Source organism: Nyctibius grandis, chromosome 6 (assembly GCF_013368605.1).
Source record: "Nyctibius grandis isolate bNycGra1 chromosome 6, bNycGra1.pri, whole genome shotgun sequence".
Lineage (NCBI taxonomy): Eukaryota > Metazoa > Chordata > Aves > Nyctibiiformes > Nyctibiidae > Nyctibius > Nyctibius grandis.
The window spans coordinates 10,357,651-10,377,659 of record NC_090663.1 but is presented as its reverse complement, the minus strand read 5'-3'; the positions used below and the strand labels follow the sequence as shown (position 1 = coordinate 10,377,659).

The following is a 20,009-nucleotide window of genomic DNA, read 5'->3' as shown; positions in this document are numbered from 1 at the left end:
CATGGCCCAGCCAAGGTGGGGTTCCAGCCTTCCCCCCAGGTGCCAGAAACTGCCTGGAGGGAGCCAGTCCCCAGGACCCCGGGGCAGGGCTGCCACGAGGGGCAAGAGGGGTCGGGAAGGACCCTTCCACCAGGTTCTACCTATGGCTCTGCTGGGACTCTCTGGGAAGTAGAGTGTAGCCAGCCAGTCTAGGGAAGTGATCACCCCTCTGTACTCGGCCCTGGTGAGGCCGCATCTTGAGTACTGTGTTCAGTTCTGGGCCCCGCACTTCAAGAAAGATGTTGAGGTGTTGGACTGAGTCCAGAGGAGGGCAACCAAGCTGGTGAAGGGTCTGGAGAGTCTGACCTATGAGGAACGGCTGAGGGAGCTGGGGTTGTTTAGCCTGGAGAAGAGGAGGCTCTGAGGTGACCTTATTGCAGTCTACAACTACCTGAAGGGAGGTTGTAGTGAAGCGGGAGTCGGCCTCTTCTCCCGGGCAACTAGCGATAGGACAAGAGGACACAGCCTCAAGCTTTGCCAGGGGAGGTTCAGGTTGGACATCAGGAAGAATTTCTTTTCAGAAAGGGTCATTAGACATTGGAATGGGCTGCCCAGGGAGGTGGTGGAGTCACCATCTCTGGATGTGTTTAAGGAAAGACTGGACATGGCACTTAGTGCCATGGTCTAGTTGACAGGGTGGTGTCAGGGCAATGGTTGGACTCGATGATCCCAGAGGTCTCTTCCAACCTGATTGATTCTGTGATTCTCTGGGAAGGAAGCCCTACAGCAGCCAATCTGAGTATTTTCTGACAATACATTAAAGCAATCATTAATCAACATGCTAATCATTAAAAGAAAGTGAGCTAATTATATTCAACAGGCTACAGCTGTAGAATAAAACTGTGTAAGTTTTGAAAGCAAAGCAGGAAAAGACTTTTTTTTTTTTTTGAGAGAGAGTTTTATTTGTGAGTAGAACTTAATGATACAAGAAAGAAAGAAAAATACAGGACATTATTCTGCCCCAAAGTGTGTAACCATACCATACATGACTACATTGCCTATCTTAATACAAAAAATTAAAAGAACAAACTACAAAATTAGAAATTAAGAGTCATTGCATATGTGGTCAAGGTAAATGGAGGGACTCCATTAAAGAACTGAAACACAGAGCAATTAGTCATTTAATTACGACCCTGCAATAAAACACAATGTAGCAAAATAAGTATTGTTTGCTTCCTAGTGCGCAGAGGACATCAAGGTTAAAGTACAAGCTGAAAGCCGTTCGTGCCATGCAGTCCTGACCGAGCACCGCTGCCCAGGGCCATCTCCTGCCCCTCCGCAGCCGGCACCCTCACGTCGCTCACCCCATCCCTTACCCCTCCAAACCTCTTTCCTCAAAGCCTCACAGCTCTCACTCTCCTTTCAGCTGTTTCCCAACACCAGCCTGAGGCATCGGCACCTCCCGGCCTCACCCAGGCCCTGTCCATCCGCAGCCGCCTCCCGGCCACCTCTCCTGGGATGCTTCCTGCTGCACGACCACAGGCCGTTAGTTTTCTGCTATTTTACCAATTGCAATGGTTAATATTATCCTAAAAGGTTACATCCGTGTTCTGCTTTGTTACACAGCCAACCTGTTTCCCTCTCCCGCACAGGGGTGTCAATGTTTTCTGCTGTTAACACCAGAAATGCCAATACTAGAAAGCAGAAAGGGGGTTACCGACCTGCCCCACTTTCAGCTGGGGTCATCCCGCACAGTCTCTGGAGGATTCCTGCAAGCTTCACCTACCTGATCTTAAACTACTTTTACGATTAGTGATAGGCAGAAGCATGGCAGTAACTGGAAAATAGTGAATTCAGTGGTGAAAGTGATTTTCTTTACCATGCTACATATTAAACATTTAGAGCAAACAGTGAAAATACACCTTTAAGGTTACTTGGGATTTCTGTACTTTACTGCTGGTAACAACAACAACAAAAATATTAAAGAAATGCCAGGTTTTGTAAGTGAAAATAATCAATATAAAAAAGGTTAAATATTCAGTGTAATGCATTTACATTTTTATCATGGGAAGGAACAAACACAAAAGACCGCAAATAGGGGTTCTCTGCAACAGGTTTGCAAGGGGTTTTTAAGAGGGTGAAAAAACCCTGGGCTAAAGCCCAAACTCCAACTGCCCTTGCTTCACACCCCCAGCTCGCACACTTCAGAAATGCTTTTAATACAATTACTTTTTAACCTTCTCTAACAGCCAAATTCCTGTCAGGCCGATTCACCTGGAGGGAATCTCACAATCTAGGGAGCCGAGATTGAAAGACAGATTTCCCTTAAACTGGATTCACCACAACAAAAAAGACTGGGCTCTTTCAACACATAACATGAGCGGCACACACCACAGTTATCTCAGTCCTAGACATCAAAGATTATTTCAAGTGCCAGTTACAGAACAAAAGAAAGTGAAAACCACCTTCATTTTGTTACAGGAGTCAGAGGGGAGAATGAGAAGAAGGAACGGAGAGCCGCAAAGCTCGACTAAAGCATGGTCGGTAATCACAAGCTTGCAGAAGTTTACGTGTCAGTTCAAGAATACATCCCCCTTGAAATCACCACTGCAAAAGCATCCTCTCTAGAAGTCAGTATTTAAGAAGAAATTTACTCGCGACTTGTAACAGAATACTGGTAAAGAACCCTTCTCGTGGTAAGCAATCCCTGTTTTGGTTTTAATTGCAAAATTTTTTTTTTATTTTTTTGTAAAGCAGTGCAGGCTTTAAATTAAAAATAGCGATTCAATGCCTTCCTCATGGAAGTCATTTATATTTGATGACAAATTAGGGATCAGATCGGTGGTAGCTGCTGAAAACACAGGATTAGCACCTTTTTGGACCCTAGTTTCTGGTTATAACGTTAAACAATCAAGCCGTAACTCGAGGGGCTGGTTGGATTACTTGCTGCATTCATTTACGTAATAAGACAAAACACTCAGTACGATCTGGTACATTCTAGTGGTTAATGAATTTTAAAATATGACAGTGTTTCTGCAGTGTGTTTGGCCTTTAGGAGTCACTCTTCTTTTTGCTCTTCTTCAGGAAGGAAGGAGTGCGAAACTTCTTTTTCTTTTTCGATGGGGACTTCCCTGGAGATTCGTCACTACCTGCATCAGCTGCTGTCCCCTCCTCAGCCGTTGGTGTTACCGGCTCTTCAGCGGGTTGAGACTGGGGCTCCTTATTCTCCACTGCAGGTGGTTCTGGTTGGCTTTTGGGCACATCTTCATCACATCTCCCTTCCTCCTTCCCTAAGGGAGGGAAGCTGAGTGCTTCTGAAGGCTCATCAGGGGTGAGATCTGGGAGGGTTTGCTTGAAAGTTGCAGCGTCACTGTCATCTTTGTAAGTCGGGTCCTGCTGTGTCTCTGGTGGACGGACAGACAATGACACAGTTAGTTTACCTAAGTGTCCCTAGAACACAGAAAGCCAAGCCAGGTGATGGTGAGCGCTCGCCATAAAAAAACTAATCTGTTTACTTTGCATGAAAGCCTTTGTAATAGCTCTGTTCTCCTTTAGCTCTGGGCACAGAGACAGAAATACGATATTCAAAAGTTTCATTTGTTTTTAAGCTTCTTACCACTGAACAGATCAAGCTGAATTCCATCATGTGGGTGTAAACCAGCAAGAAAGCGACTGTTCAGACTTCTCTCATGTTTTATTGATAACATTTGCAAGCAACAAGAGGTTTTAGTACAGTAAGCAGGAATTAAACCTACAATTTTCACTGGCATTGAAGAGAGCGTCATGAAATTCTGTATCTTGGTTCTTTTTTTCTTTTGGTGGGATGAAACTAATTGCTGGTTTGCAGTGATCTGATACATGAAAATCCATTAATTTCTAAACTGCTGGCTCGCCCATTTTTAATCACAATGCTTTGATTTTCATAATATTCTTCCATGAGATCTAACAGATGTTGCTTCAGAAGATGATTTCCTATCACAAAGGCTTCACTTCTTTTGCAAGATACAAGTATACATTATGTATTCCTGTAAGTAAAATCCATGTAGTTTATCGAGTCAAATGAGCTCAGCAGGTTATGCGATAAAGCTTTTTGGTTTTAAATGTATGTGATGTCTAACAGCAAAACTCACCCCTGTATAAAGGAACATCAAAAATCTAGTGATAACTTTATGTCCAAAGGTGAACTTTACTACTACTCCCTCTTTCACCACTGTGCTTTAGAGATGTTCACTTTATAAAGCTCCCCTCCATACACATGTATTTCACAACGGGCACTTTTTAAAGTTCCCTGCAATGTCACCCACTGCACTGGAGCAGAGAAGTATCTCGTCAGCTGTGTCAAACAGATCCCCATTGATGTTATGTAAGGAGGAATTCAGAACAGAATCCAGGCCACGCTCATTGTAAGGCACAAAAGGAAGGCAACTATTTTTTCCCCTTTTAAAATCTTGTTCATTTTAATTTGAAAAGACGGAAGGCTTTCACATGAAAATACTTGATTCTTCCCCATTCTTCCTATGGAAATGACAATGAGTGTTCTTTTTATTTCTGCCAGATGGGATTAATAATCCTCTAATATATTTTAGAGAGCTCTGTTCTGTGAATACCTGCTAGAAAACCCAACATGTTTTGCCTAGAGCACCATGAACGTCTAATAGGTTAAATAAACAAACCATGCTAGTATTCAGTCCACACACTCCGAATGCACGAGTTAGCAGTTTAAAAGTTATAATGCAGGCAGGATTTAAAAAAAGAGAAAGCGATTATGTACATTACAAGCTGCCTCCTGAAGCTCTCGTTTAACCTGTCTATGTATGACACACACATTTGTAAGAAGCACCACCTACAATTCTTCACTACCCTGACACTCCTTTTGGATTTCATTTTACTTTTCAGGAATTAACTGAAAGCATTGCTGAGCTCTTCTCCCTGGTACCCAGTGACAGGACACGTGGGAATGGTTCAAAGCTGCACCAGGGAGGTTCAGACTGGACATCAGGGAGCATTTCTTTACTGGGAGGGTGGTCAAACACTGGAACAGGCTTCCCAGGTGGTCGATGCCCCAAGGCTGTCAGTGTTTCAGAGGCATTTGGACAATGCCCTTAACAGGCTTTAAGTTGGTCAGCCCTGAAGCGGTCGGGCAGTTGGACTAGATGGTCGCTGTAGGTCCCTTCCAACTGAAAATAATTCTGTTCTATTCATTAGCTGGCCCAATTTTTACAACAGGCACTATATTAGATAGTTTTATTTTATCTTTTTTAAAGAAGTTTGAAAGAAAGTTTTAAACAAAGTTTTAAAAAAGAGATTAGAAATTCTTAAAATTAAAGATTAGGAAGCTACAGGCATTCAAACAGCATTTGCCAGTTGGCCTAAGCACTGGATAAACAGTCTTCTAACTCATGAATCCAGGACTGCTATCCTTCCAGTTTGTCAAATCAGCATCATCTTTACTAAACAGATTAACATTATGCTGGAATCAAACAAACATCTGTATCAGGCTCGCTAAGGGCAGTATTTTACCAGAATTAGGGAGATTTACCAGTTCCACACTGGATAGAGAAAGCACACAAGAGGTAAACGCCTCGCTATTCTACTTGATGGATTTCAGTAACGTAACTAGGAAAGTTTAAAAATATATCTTGCTGCAAAACCTACTTACAGTTTAAGAGCTCAGCAGTACCTCAAAATTTCTTAAGCTTTTTAGAATAATCCTGTCTACATCCATGCTCACCCTTTATATATACTGTGGCATAAGAGTTTAAAAAGTAACATTAATACTGGTGTGTGTTTACAATTCACATTATTTATGAAAATAAAGGTTTATGGCTTTTTTCAACACAAACACATGGACAAACATATGAACTAGGCTATAACTGAGTTAACACAACACTCTTCTGACTTCAGCTACACTTAAATAGAAACAATATGAGGAAAAAATAAGTGGAGAAGCAGCTGTATACAGACATTGTCAGTCAACAGAACTTCTGCCAACCAAAGTCGTCATTGCAGGAACTTCCAGTTACTCTCTAAAATAAGCTTTGTATGTTTGTCCTGGAGAACTTACGCAACTAGAAGAGTTTGTGGAATGCAATTCTTAGTTTAAAAGAATTTTCAGGTTTTAGAACTTTATTAGTAACACCCCAGGTGTCTATGATGTAGTTTGACTTTCATATCTATGACAAAGACACTGACTTTTCAGACAAATGGAGGGGGCCAAACATCCTTATCACTTCACAGTCTAGTCTGAGGTAGCCCTGCAGACCGAGCTGAAACACCTGTAGACGTTGCTGCTATTCCTTGGCTGGAATTTGAGTTTCCCTACAGCTGACACATATAACATAGGAGTAGTTCCATATCCACTTCTGTGCAGACGTCTGCTGGGTAAGTTTAAATCAATGTCAGTGGTAACATCTGTGCACTGGAATAGATTAGGAACTTTCTTCCATTTCATGACCAGGTCCAAGTTGTGTAGGCAGCAGCAAACTGTTGGGGCAGAAACTCACAGACCTGTTTCAGCTCTATCTGAAAGACAGCTTCAGACTATTCCTTTTTAAACTGAGGAATCAGACACACAGGTATGGAAACACATGATGTCACTTTCACCATCTCTTTCAAAGGGGGAGCGCATTTTAACAGCAGATCTGTAACTACCTAGAATTTAATGAACTCAAGAACTAAAGAAATCAGCCTCTCAACTGAAAAAGCCTGCTTCTAAAAAAAAAAAGCAAACCCAACAAAAAACCCCACAGTAAACAAAGATGCAAGAGTGAAGCAAAGCACATAAGCAGGTCAGAGTATGGAATGATACTTACTATGGTAACAGGTACTCTTTAGCATATCCATCTCCTGTTTGTAACGCAGCCACAAGAAGAAAAAAGCACAAGTAGAGAATCTATGCATTCATCACAGCCATTGGGTTACGTTAGAAGAATGGTTGCAACCATTCTTATAGAAAACAGAATGAGATGAAGTAGTGAATGGAAGACTAACAGACAAGTGATATATCCAATGTACAAGGTAAAGGAAACAAGACAAAGATTAGATTACACCTGTTCAAGATCGTTATTTTATCATTTTTTGAGGAAATTGTAGACTTTACCAGCCCTGCTCTCATTTCAGTTAAAGCTGCTACATAACATGAGCAAATAATGATATTTAGATTCAAATTGAGTTGGAAAAAATATTTGCAGAGGTGTAATCCAAGTACAATAATGTTTAAGAAGTGTGCAATCAGTGAAGGAGATTTACCAAAGCATCTAAATTTGTGTCTGGTTCACCATCAGACACTATTTTGTTTCATAAGACCAACCCTTTCTCTCAGAAAATTACAAAAGGGTAAATCAGTTGAGAAACACCAAGAGATGAGAAGGCAATTCTGAAGAGATGAAAATTTGTCTTTATATTAATGCACACTTCTTTATTATTGTAAACATAACTCCTATCACACTCATAGTTCAGTGTCATATATTTTAGGTAGTATAAAAATAAAATACAAGAAATAATTTAACTTTATTAGATACTAGGTCTATATTTTCATGCGTCAGTCACTAATGATGCAGTTACTGGTTTCCCCTGGCCCCCAAATCAGAAGAACATACCTTCCTCTACTTTAATCGGTGTACTGGGAGGAGTGCGAGCTGAAGTGGGATCAGGGGGACTCCTCTCTTTCTGTTGTCTGCCATCTTCTGAAGGCTCTGCAGAAGTAGACAAAGAAATTAAAAGGGTAGATAAGACCTTTCAGCATGTGAGAAAACAGAAGTGTCCTTTTGCTTCATACACGCAAGATACAAATACATTTTTTCTGAATCAAAATTCTGCCAGGATATTAAATAATACCAAAACAAGCAAAAGAAAATTAAGTGATAGCTTGACATTAACAAAACTGTGAAGTCACAGTTGAGCTCTGTGGTGGGTTTTTTTTTTCGTAAGAGGGCATAAATAACGTAACTGTTTATGAATTGGTTTATCACACTGTTCCAAAGAAAACTTGTGAGGAAAAACCACAAGGAACGTATAAACAAATATGGGGGGCGGGGGGAATGCTATCAGACCTACACAAGATAACACTCTTTTGCTTGCTTTGTATTGCTGAAACTCAGAGTAAACAAAATCGCATCTCAAAAGAAAAGATGACTGCACAGAGAAACATGCAGTAATTAAATGATTCAAAACAGATTTCACAGTGGTTTGTGTATTTGTTATTAGTAAGGAGGGTCCCCCTTGCTTCCAGGTTTAAACAGCCCTCGATCCAAAAGAAAATATTAACAGAGGACACCATGTATCAGGAACAATATTAAAACATTGTTCCACACAGTTCACCTGGACAATTAAAAGTTAAATCAGTCCCACAGATGAGAGTCAACTGAGAGAATCTCCAAACGGTGCAGGTAGAGAGGCTGTTCCTTAGATTGCAAACCCAGCTGTACCACGAGTAATACCTGAGGCCTCAGCCAAAAGGTCAGGATTGGACCTTAATGCTCTGATCACTGCAGTATGAAATTCCTTATGGGAGGACTTCTGCCCATCTGGCTCTTCTTGGTTAAGATGTGTGATGACTTGCTGCGTGGTCTGACAAGAAACCCATGCAGCAGCAAACTGAGCGTTATCTAAAGATTTAGAGAGTGATGATACGTCACGATCCTGTAAAGTCTTCGTATCTGTTCCTTGAAAGGTTTTTGATCTGCCTTTCAAATCCGGAGACTTTTTATCTGACGTATTTTGCTCACTGATGGTCTGATTTCTAAGCCATGTACTCTGTTCCCCAGCGTGTGTCTGTCTCAGTAACACAGTCTCTCCGAATTTTGGTATCTTATCTAAGAAGGATGTAGCAATGTTACCGAGAGAATAAATGTATGCAGTTATTCAGGCATAACAGCAGAGTATCCCACCCCACACGGTCCAATACTTGATTAACTGAACACACACAATCTACAATGGCTCCTACATTGTCTCATCAAACAGCAGAAGCAGGGAGCACACACTGCAAAAGAAACAACACTTCTGGTTTCTGCATCATTCAAATTCAAAACCTAGTGACAGATGAGTGTCATAAGTATAAAAACTAAAGTATAAAAACGTAAGTATTAAAACTATACAGAAGTAAAGCAGGATAACCACTTTAGATGCAGGAACGCTCTCTTTTTACAGCACAATTCTCTCATAATTCTATGACAATCTAGAAAGTCTGTTTTGCAGGAAGTCCCCAAGATATGCCAGTTCCAAGTAGCAATGAAATGTTGTTCTGTGTCTTCCCCATTCAGCAGATTTCTCAAATCCACAATTTTCAATGACTTAGAAAACTGCAGCTTTGTTGCTAAAAAGCAACACCGTTCTCTCACCCTAGACTATCTCTAGCAATAAGGGACACAAAGCGGAATGATCTGAAATACTTTGCAGTACCTAAAAATTTTTTTGACTGAAGTTTCAAGCTTTCAGCTTCCTAACAGCAGCAGTAACTGGCTGTACAGAACACCCCAGTTTGTCTACGAGGATAATTTTTAAAATAAGATTGGCACATTTTACAGAATACTCCATTAACACTCAGATAGCACATTCTATCTTCAATACGCTTTTTAAAAAAACACACACAGAGAAACCAACCTTCTGGTCCCTTCTGCTTTCTTTCTACTTCTTTGCGATATTCTTCCAGTTCTCGATCAGTGAGTTTATTGAAGGGGTTTGGTCCTGTTGTGCTCACTATGACTTTTGGTTGATATTCTTTCTCAATTATCGCCTTTGAGGCAGTCACCAGTTCTCCCTGACAAAAGAAAATAAAGATACATCTGCAATCGAGCAGTAACTTGCAGAACCCTGAGAAGTACAGAGGCTACAAAGCAATCAAAAACAAAACAAAAAGATAATCTGAAAAATGCTGCATTTATTTTCTTTTAGATTTTAAAAAAATCTATTACAGAATTTAAAAAAAAAATTAATCAACAGCAGGTTAATATAAAGGAGAAAGCAGGTCTCATTAATTACTCTTACAGACACATCAGTGTTTCCACCAGGGAATATCCACCATGAAGCAGAAAATCAAACAGCAGCCAAAACAATCTCGCTGAATTATGTCTGAAGTCACAGAAGTATCAAGTTTCTTTTCCTCCCCACAAAAGAAACAGGATACCAGGCCCAACTGCATGGCAATGTGGGCACAGAATACCCAGAGAAGTTCACAGGTATTTTTGTCTGTGGTTTGTTTTGGGTTGTTTTATTTTGGTTTTGGGTTGTTTGTTTGGTTGGGTTTTTTTTAACAAGGGAAAAGCCATTTCAAGTAGCTACTAGGTAACATCTAACATGTTATAGTAAAAAGCCATCTTGTATGTGTTCTGTGTACACCAGATTAACAGTTTACTACAAGCAACTTTCAAGTAATTAAGTTTAACTGTAATCTTATACAAGTTAGCATATTTACATCTGTAACATTTGTCATACAAGCCAGATAAAAAGTTATACAAAGAAAAATAAAACATTAGCAATTCTAAGTAAGTTCCAATGGACAAAAGCAGCTGCATCAGCGATTCTCTAATGCTTGAGTTTGTAGTTTTTCTTCTCTAATCATATAGTAAAGACTAAAGCCATTGGCTTTTTATTGTCTCGGATGCAGAAGACGCTTGCCTGGAAAGCTGCTGTACCTTCCACCTGACTTGTTTAAGCATTTGGGTTTTTTCCTTGGATATACCAAACTCCACTGACACTGGCTTGGAAATGCCTGATGTGTGCTCTGTGCCTCGTGTCATTGTGATACCTCAGTTGTCTTCGTTGTTGAAAAGAGGTATTTAAATTCCATTACCAAATAAGTATGGGTTATTGATTGGCCCAAGTCATCTTCATATTCAAATGTTGTTTGTACCAATATTTAAAAGAAAGCATTAGAAAGCACAGTTCAAAAATAAATAGCACCCAAACAAAGAAACAAACGTTCCATTCCACATCCATATTTGATGGACAAGCATGAGATCTTCACTGTAAAACTGAAGATGAAATTAGACAAGAGTACTGTTTTGGACACTAAGAGCTGCTTTGGACAAGTTGTCAGCACCAAAAAGGTGACAGACAAGTATATTCAGATGGAACGAGGACAAGAGCAGTTAGATATTTCTGAAAGCCTCAGGAGAGATCTCCAGAAATCTGGCCTAGAGCCATCCAGGGAGGAAAGAACAGATGGTTGTTAGAATCTACGCTGCTCTTCAGGAAGCAAACACCAGCCAGAAGTACTGAGGAACAAACAGTGTAACAACAAGTCTCCACTGTAAGAGCCTGAAAGGAACCCGCAGGAAAGAAACATCTCTAAAACATTACAGATCACCTCCAGTTCTCCATAACACAAGAGGAATTCTCGTCTTGGATGCAGAATGTCAGTAGAATGTCAAAAGCCTTTTCTCAACTATTTCCATTAAGTACCGGCTGTCTTAATACCAGAAAACCTCTGGTTTGGTAGTCACAACTTGTCGTACAGAATAATGCATTAAAAAGTCACAAAAACACCAACCTTTGTACAAACCCTAATTGTTTTTAGAAAACACCCCCAAAACTACAGGTCCCAGCTTTTAATGACGGCAGAAAACGGGTGCCCATGGCAATTTTATATTTCTCTGTCTCTGCCCACTCTTCAAACTAAATATGTAGTTTTAACTGAAACTCAGCAGTAAGTAGCAGGGGCTTGTAAAGCACTGATCTCGGGCAGAGTTCCCAGAGTTTCCTAGGATTACAAAAGTCAACGGAGGAACAAGACCTACAGTGCACACTGGTATCCCTGGAATGTTTTAAGAATCTTGTCTGCAAGTTAAATCCAAAATGACTGGGTAGAGCAACTTTCACAAGAAACAACATTTTAGTGAATGCCTATCGATTTAATACTGACAAACAGCAAGAGATGCAGTTTGCAGCAAGATGACCAGTGCACTGGCGTTACGTGTTCTCCTCCTCAAGAGAGTACCTTTGTTAACTACTGGGAATAAAAGCAGTGCATCAAGCTTATCACATTTACTAAATTAAAAAAAACCCAAAACAAACAACAAAACAAACCAAAACCAACCACACACAAATACCACACCCCCAATCAATGCAAACAGTACTTGTACTAGCTCAGTATCTTTGGCCCAAGAGAAATAATATTGAAAAAGATCAGAGGCAACTGACAGTAAGTGGATTATGTATTACAAAGAAAAAGCACTTGTGTTTTTTGGACCTTAAAAGCAGAAAAATTACATGACAGACCAGAAAGGCAAACTTTTGATCTGCTAAAGGCTGTTTCCAGATTAACACATTCCAGTTTTGCTCAGTATCAATAATATGGAAGCAGTTCAAAGGCCACTAATGAAAATTATAAGGATAGAGGGACTGAGTCTATGGAAAAAATAAATTATAGTAGTATGTTAGTAAGTTCTGCAACAGGATTACCCTAAAACATGTACAGATCAAAGAAGTGGAGATGCATTACTTCAAAGAACAGGCCAAAGCAGCCTTCCAAGAATTCCTATAAAAACATACAACACAAAATGAAGAGAGTAACATGGGACAGAGCGAAAACGAGTATAAAGGACTAAAAAGACAGTACAGGATGTATTTTAGATTGTTAAATGTGACACTAAAACAGACATGACTTTGCAGAGCTATCAACCCATCCGTGCCATTCGGAGAGTCCTATGAATGTTCAGAAAAATTGAACAAGAAAATTGGTCTGCAGTTGCTTACAGTATTAGAGAGCCTGTAGAGAGGGAATAAATTCCCATATAAAAGGCTGGAACTCTGTTTCAACACAGGATGACATGCAAAAAACTGACGTTCTAGTGATTTCATCTGGATTATGCTGATACTAGTAATGTTCTGATGATGATTCTAGTACTATTTGGATGACTACTTGAAGTTTGATTGCATGTGTAAGCACCTGAATATCAACAGCATTTTCTCCACTGTAAGAAATGATGGACAGATTACATTCATGAACAGAATATATTTTCACTCCTGAGAATTTTGTAGGGGCGTACCCTCCCACAAAGATCCAACAAAGCTAAAGTCATTTCTAGCTGACGATACACAACATACCTTCATACTAAACTTGGACCTCACATATCCTACAAGGAAGTTTTAATTACCAAGTCATTTTGCAACTTCTCCACCAAATCTTGCTTTCAGAGAAAAATTCAAAACTGGTATGAGGTGACCATCATTTAACAGGCAAGCACTTCATCTTGTTCTCGGGGACAGATACGAACAAAACTGGCATCTTATACATGCCAATTTTTCTCTCAATCAGACAGTAGGTTCATAATAATTGTCTAAAGTTAACAATCCCTCTTAACACAATCTGGCATTAATGCAGTGCCTTTATCCAAAAAAACCAAGATTCTTAAAATACTGTTCACATTGAAGTCATCATTAAAACACAGTGCCACCTCTGAGGCAGAGCTGAGAGGCTCTTCATGAAGAACAAAGCCACAGAATTTCCATTCTAAAGGAAGAGACATGAAATGGGCAATTCCCCTTTTACTTAAAATTCTTAAAAATCCATGTGAAATTTTTTTTTTTTTAAATCAGATTGCAGAACGGTCATTGCTAAGAATAACTAACATTCCCTCTCATTCAGCCAAGACTGCAGCAGAAGCTTGGTTAACCAAGTCTGTAACATGAATAAAATTACATGATGCAGAAGGAGCTTGTGTTGCAACATGGCCAGGACTTCTCAGAACATGGACAAAGCAAGTGACAAGGCAAAATGAAGTATTCACTACGGCAGCCATAGGCACGGAAGACTCAAAGCGTTACATGCATACTGTACACAAACAGGATTTTTTTCATCCAAAATAGTGTGCATTAGTATTCGCTATAAATCTCAACGTTAACTGGAAACATAATACATTTGAAGTGTTACTGCAATCAGACGGAACTTTTTAGTTTAACTGTAATCGAGTGTCAAAGAATTTGTCAACTGAGAACTTGGAATTATCTGGTACCTAAAAGTCCTTAAGTCCTTGATGTACAGGTTTCCTCAAAGTTTGATGTAAGGTTTATGTAGGCATCATAAGATTGCTTATAATTCCTTTGTTCCACAATACACGACTGATTTTTGGCATAATCTTTCTAGAAAATTTCTCTGGTGGGTTTGTTCTGTTGTTTGGTTAGTTGGGTTTTCTGCAGGTTTTTTTTTTTGTTGTTGTTATTGTTGGATTTTTTGTTGGTCCCCAACCCCCCTCCTCAACCCCCCATATTATTAAGCATTCAGGTCACATCCATATTAAGATAATGAAGATTATGAAATAGGCCACTCTTACTGTAATTAACATTGTGATCTAATTTTACACAGTATTTCAGGAGGAAAGCACTTTCATGACACCACAAAAATGAAACACATCATTTTGACCTCTAAAGCCTAACATTATACTACTAGGCAAAATGACATAACCAATAGACTTTTTGTTGGCTCCTTGACATCTACAAAAAAGCACGTAAAATATTTGACAAGTTTTGTAGAAAGATGATGCAATTATTCAAAAATAATACTTGAAAGATATCTTGCACATCACTGATGAAAGAAATCGCCTGTGTTGTGATAACCAATGGATGACTACCATAAAAATAATTTTTCACTTTGAAGGTATTATTAAGCAGACAATAAAAGGCAGGCACTGTCTAGAAGAATTTGGCTTTCTTTTATTTTTCATCTTAAATCTGGAAATAGTGTTTCATTATTTTTCATTTCAGAATATTGATAAAAGACTGTAATCTGAAAAACTTGATTATCAAATCTCAGTGTGATACAATTACCTATAATAAAAACTGGCTCATTACACTAGAAAGTGTTATAAAGTCATGAGATTTGTAACAAAGATGTAATTCAAAATATTCTGGGTTTTGATGAGAAAGCTATTCTGATAATGAGATGTTAGGCACAACCTAAACCAAGATTTAAGAACCTTTTAGATAAAATACTGGAGTGGAAGAGACACTGATGCTAATTTACACACTGTGCTTCAATGTTAGATCACCCCTAAGAAACTCCTTCAAAAGCTGGGAAAGACAAGACAGCTGAGGACAGGCTGTTTCCAGTGTGCAAACTGTTCCTGTTCACTCAGCCTCAAGGGACCACTCACCCCAAACATACACATGTCTCTGGAATTTATTCTGTATTTAAAGTATATCAGATAAGCACAAGCATGATTACATGTTTGAAAGCCAATCGATTCTGGAAGTGTGGGGCATTGCTCAGCAACTCTTGGAGGTAACCGCAGGAAGTTTTAAGGAAACAACACGTCCAGCAACATAGCATCAAATGTTGACAGTGTTTGTCAGCATGACACATTCTAAACGTGTGGATACCTTTGGAATTACACTGATGTAATCAGGCTGAGATTAAGCTAACTCAAAATGGATCTCAAATTAGAGTAATTCAACACTAACAGCATATGCAAAGAAACCCACTATATGCAGAACCTAATCAGCACCTTAACATCAGAAGTGTTTCCTCACCAGCTTCTACAAAGAAAAAGATCAAAATCCTTAAAAGATACTTCAACAGGGTCAAGTAACTGTTTGTATAGTTGCATATACATAATTTGGAGATCCATCTATTTATTTTTTTCTTTTCTAGCCAAATCATTAGCTAACAGAGGGAAAAGGTCAGGGTAAGGAAGAGGTAAAATGAAGGGTGAACAACAGTATTTAGAGCAGTATGACAGGGCAGTACCTTTCTAACAGACAGAGATTTAGCGGGACTAAAGGCCTGCTCTGTGAGATCGAGCCCTTCAATAGATTCCGTACAGTCTGAGAGGGGAGCATCCTGCAACAGTAAATTGGGTAAACAGAGCAAACCGAGCCCAGGCTTTAGAACATCAACCAAAAGCATTATGATGCTTGCTAAAAACATGCAACGAAACAGTAACTGGTAGATAAAATTGCAAATGACAATGAATTGACATGCACACAATATGACACCCAACATGAATAATGCTATGGTCATGATAAGACTTGCCACACTTTTAAAAGTATATCAGAAAATACTTATCTGGGGCAGTTAATAGAGTTTTAAAGCCACTTCAGCTATACAGTATAACTATATAGCTCTAATTCTTACTTTACTTCGAGCTATGATTCATAGATAAAGTCTTTTGTATATCCAGATATACTGCTTTTAAGTTTTATTGATGTACAATAGCCTTTTTTTCCAAACTGCTCTTCAAATAAAATAATATGAAGCATGATAAAACATATTTAACACACAACACTACTGCCCCATAGTGAGCCTGCTGTGCCCAGCAGTAATCCTTCAAGATACACAAACTTGGAAAACAAACAAACAAAAAGCTGTCACAAAGCCCAACTAGTACTGAACACAAATCTAACCATACTAATAAGCCTTCTGAATTTCATGCATTACATTCAGCAAAAAAATGAAGAAGCATCCTCCACAGACATGCTTGGGCTACACGGCTGAAGCCTCTTAAATTTCTGACCCTGAGCACTCTCGCAAAGACAATAGAGTTACCTCTAAGACTTACCTTATAAACAGTTACTCTCTGCCAATTAAAGAATAATTTTATAGTGATATATTAGGTGAAAGCAGAGGACATTGCAGATTAACTTTAAGCTAATAGTTTTAAGCATTTTATACTCTCACCTGTACAAGACTCCTGTCCACAACTACCCCAGAAAGAACCTGTGATTGAGGGCCCGCGGTTTTAATATCTTGTAAATTTTGCTCTCGGATCTGTAAAGGAAAGCAGCAGAATACAGTCAGATGAACAACAGAGAAAAGTTAACCACATTTCTATATTTGAAAAAGGGGTGGGTGAACCTGCCAACAGGCTGCAACTAGTGTCGATTGCTATGGTCCCACCTATCAAATAAAGCTGTGCTTAGAAACACCACTTGAAGGTATGTGCTCAGGTTCCTAGTTGTTTCCTCTCATTTCCCAGAATTTAGTCTTTAAGTACCACAGCAGGTACCATCCTTTGCTTTTTAGTACCAGCTCATGGTAAATCTCTACAGATAAGTAACAGACAACTCCAGTTTGTGAGAAAAGTGAGGAGAGAAGAACAGACGTCATATTTATATAAGTACCTGACCAGTCATTTCCAGGTTTCTGTCACTAGCCACTAGTCACTGATATTGCACCACAATATCATCTTCCTACAGAACCTACTGTAAAACACTGCACAACATTCAATTTTTACATCTAGTCAGGACCATATTCTCAAGAGGGCATAGGAATATTTTTCTATGCGTAAACTGACACCCCAGAGTACTCACATCCTATTTGTTGCATCCTAAATTCCTCTCAGTTCTTTCCATACAGAAGATGAGAACAGAAACTGGATCTTTAAATCTAGGTATTATCTATTTAAATTAGATATCCTACAGTGGTAAAAAATTCATAACAACTGACTCAAACTTTATTTCTAAAATAATCAGGTTCTTGTTCCAAGATAATGAAGAAAAGCATGCATCCAGAAAGACCTTTACTTTACAACTAAAGAGGACATTCAATTTATATAAAAATATGTGCATACATGTATACATACACAAGGTATTATTAATACTTGGTATTTCAGAAAGTATGAAGATCCTGCATCATCTGTACTTGTTTCTAGTTTACTACCCTTCTCTCAGTCGCTTCACTCAAATTTTTCATAAAACAATATTTGTGTTTCAAACATCAAGAAACTGCTTGGCAAATTCACCAGACTTCTAATTTCAAGTGATTATTGTTTTACAGTGCCAAGTCAGGAAAAGCAAAAGCTCTGTCAACCTTATACAAAGTATTTTTAGAACAAACCAGTACTCCTGCTAGTACCCCTGCACACAGACTTTCTTGTGACCTAATGCTAGCTCCCATGTTCCATATGGCCATCAGTTAGAAGCAGCAAAACAATCCAGAACAAGTTAAGTATTAACAAGATACCAGTGCATATTTTTATACTTTAAAAGAAATAAAGTGAAAAAACCCCAATGCATTCAATGCTTTCCTGTCGGTAGACTGGTGACAAGAAGATCTGAAATTCGAAGACTGGAAAATTAACCGCTGGGTCATTTAAAAAATACTAACATCCAGTTCCAACAGCCCAAAAACTTTCTGCAGCAATCACAGCATATTATAATATAATAAAATATAACATGGAGAGAGATCCATAGACTTCTTTCTCTAGGCCACAATTTTAACTGGTGAAACCAAACCAAGAAAACAGGTCACTACTGTAAAACTGATCTCAAGGAACAGAATTACTACCATAAACTCAGTGGTGGCTGTTTCAGAGGTATCCAGCAACTGGTCTGACAGTAACAAAATACAAGACAAGGACAGTCCTCATACAGTGAACAGTAATACCATCTTTTTTCCAAGATGAGTTCAGAACATTTAGGAATTCTTTCAGTATCTAGTTATAAAGGGGCAGGACAATACCAGAGTGCTATTGAACCCCAGAAATTTCACTATAGCAAAGTAAGTTAGTTCATTACAAGTACACAGCTTAAGCGTAGCGATGACCAAAAAAAAGTTATTTTACTGCTATTACAAACCTTGTTCCTCATTTCTTGGACCTCCTTTGGATTGGTGTTCAATGGAACAAACAGGTTAGGGACAGCAGAGGTGGCAGTTCTATGTGCATCCTCTTTAGTCCACTGTAATATCAAGAACAGTTGAAGAGTCAGAATTGCTGTAATGGCTGTAGACACTCAGAGCAGCAAATTCACGTAACAGTTGATCATGCATTATACATAGCAGAGAACTGAACCAATGATTGCATTCTTCTATTCATTCCTAAGACTATTTAAGTTGCTTCCTTCTTCTGTAACATAAACTGTACCTTCAGATACCTTCCTAAATATCAGAATCATTCTATTAAGTCAAGCTAGTAACAACAACAAAAACTAGAGAGCCAGTTAACTTGCAAATAACTTCCACCCAAAACGATGCAATTGCTACAGCTATGTGCAACTGGGAGATTATGGAGACTGGAAGGTTTTTAAGCGGTTTTTCTGTGAGCTTGACCACACTGACAAGTGCAGTGTTCTGTGTTTCTAAAAAGAGTCTACTTCTCAGTAGAAGCCTACTCTGAAGAGACATATTAATACAGGAGTAGGAAAACTCCAATATAATTACTTTTTTTTAAGGACATGTTTATCAGAAATTTCACAATGAGTTCATATTTGTTTAAAAACGACACTACACCTTACCCAAACAGAAGTACAGCAAGATCTAAGACACGAGCTCTAAAACCCTGTTACTGCCAATTTCATTTTCTGCACTGGGTGTTTTTACAAAATAGCACAAGAGAGACAGATATCATTGATTCAATCCTCTGGTACTCAACAAACATCAAAGCGAACTTAAAGCATAAGATGACAGAAGTATGAAAAGCAATGTGATGTCACTAACCAGGTTTAGTGAATGATTCTGTACTGTGAAGCAAGAGTGGGCATCACCAAAGTTTTGCATTAAAACAAGCTACTTCAGCAAAATGTTCTGTTTCCAGAATTAGTTTCTGCATAAATAAATAGCTGTATCAGCACAGCAACCTAGAGGAACAGTTTGGTGATGTCGAATATTTTATAACTCATAGCTCAAAAGGTTACAAAAATATCCCAAACACAAACTTGAAGCGCTTCATGGGTTCTTCGTAGTAGGTTGCTTTATTCAATCAGTGCATTTAGTATTAATCTGATGCACAACTAACTTTTTATCTTGACATGTTTATTATATACGGTGTCCCAATTTCCAATCATTATTGCATAGAAAATGCACTGAACAGTAAAGCAAACCTGTTTATAGAGCAAATGCTATGCGTTTTTTCCTGGGTAACTTCAAGAAACAATAAGATAGCCAGAAACTGTCAAACTTCAAAAAGCAACAGAATTTTAAAATGTTTTGCAACTGTAAAGTAAAAAATGGAATGAACATGGAGCTGTGAAATACTCACTGATGATTATCTTCTCAGATAAAAACTACTCCAGCTTTTTATTAAAGATAGTTTTTAGTCAAAACATATATAAAAACAACCTCAACATAACAAGCTACTTTTTCTTTAGGTTAATAACAA

The 20,009-nt window shown here is 38.7% G+C and overlaps 1 protein-coding gene across 7 annotated transcripts in view; it reads right to left on the bottom strand.

The window, feature by feature from the left end:
- Positions 1–940: 940 nt before the first annotated feature.
- Positions 941–20,009, bottom strand: part of ADD1 (adducin 1) — a 61,701-nt gene continuing 42,632 nt past the window's right edge. For 2 of the 7 annotated variants that reach the window (XM_068402811.1, XM_068402812.1), the window contains exons 11-16: positions 18,490–18,591; positions 16,592–16,681; positions 9,580–9,736; positions 8,418–8,792; positions 7,578–7,673; positions 941–3,383 (exon numbers count right to left, since the gene is read on the bottom strand). In XM_068402811.1, the coding sequence (XP_068258912.1) occupies positions 3,031–3,383; positions 7,578–7,673; positions 8,418–8,792; positions 9,580–9,736; positions 16,592–16,681; positions 18,490–18,591 (1,173 nt within the window). In that variant the 3' untranslated portion in view covers positions 941–3,030. Of the gene's footprint in view, positions 3,384–6,790; positions 6,826–7,577; positions 7,674–8,417; positions 8,793–9,579; positions 9,737–16,591; positions 16,682–18,489; positions 18,592–20,009 lie in introns of those variants that run through there. The other 5 variants (XM_068402814.1, XM_068402815.1, XM_068402817.1 and 2 more) reach the window with 3 other exon arrangements.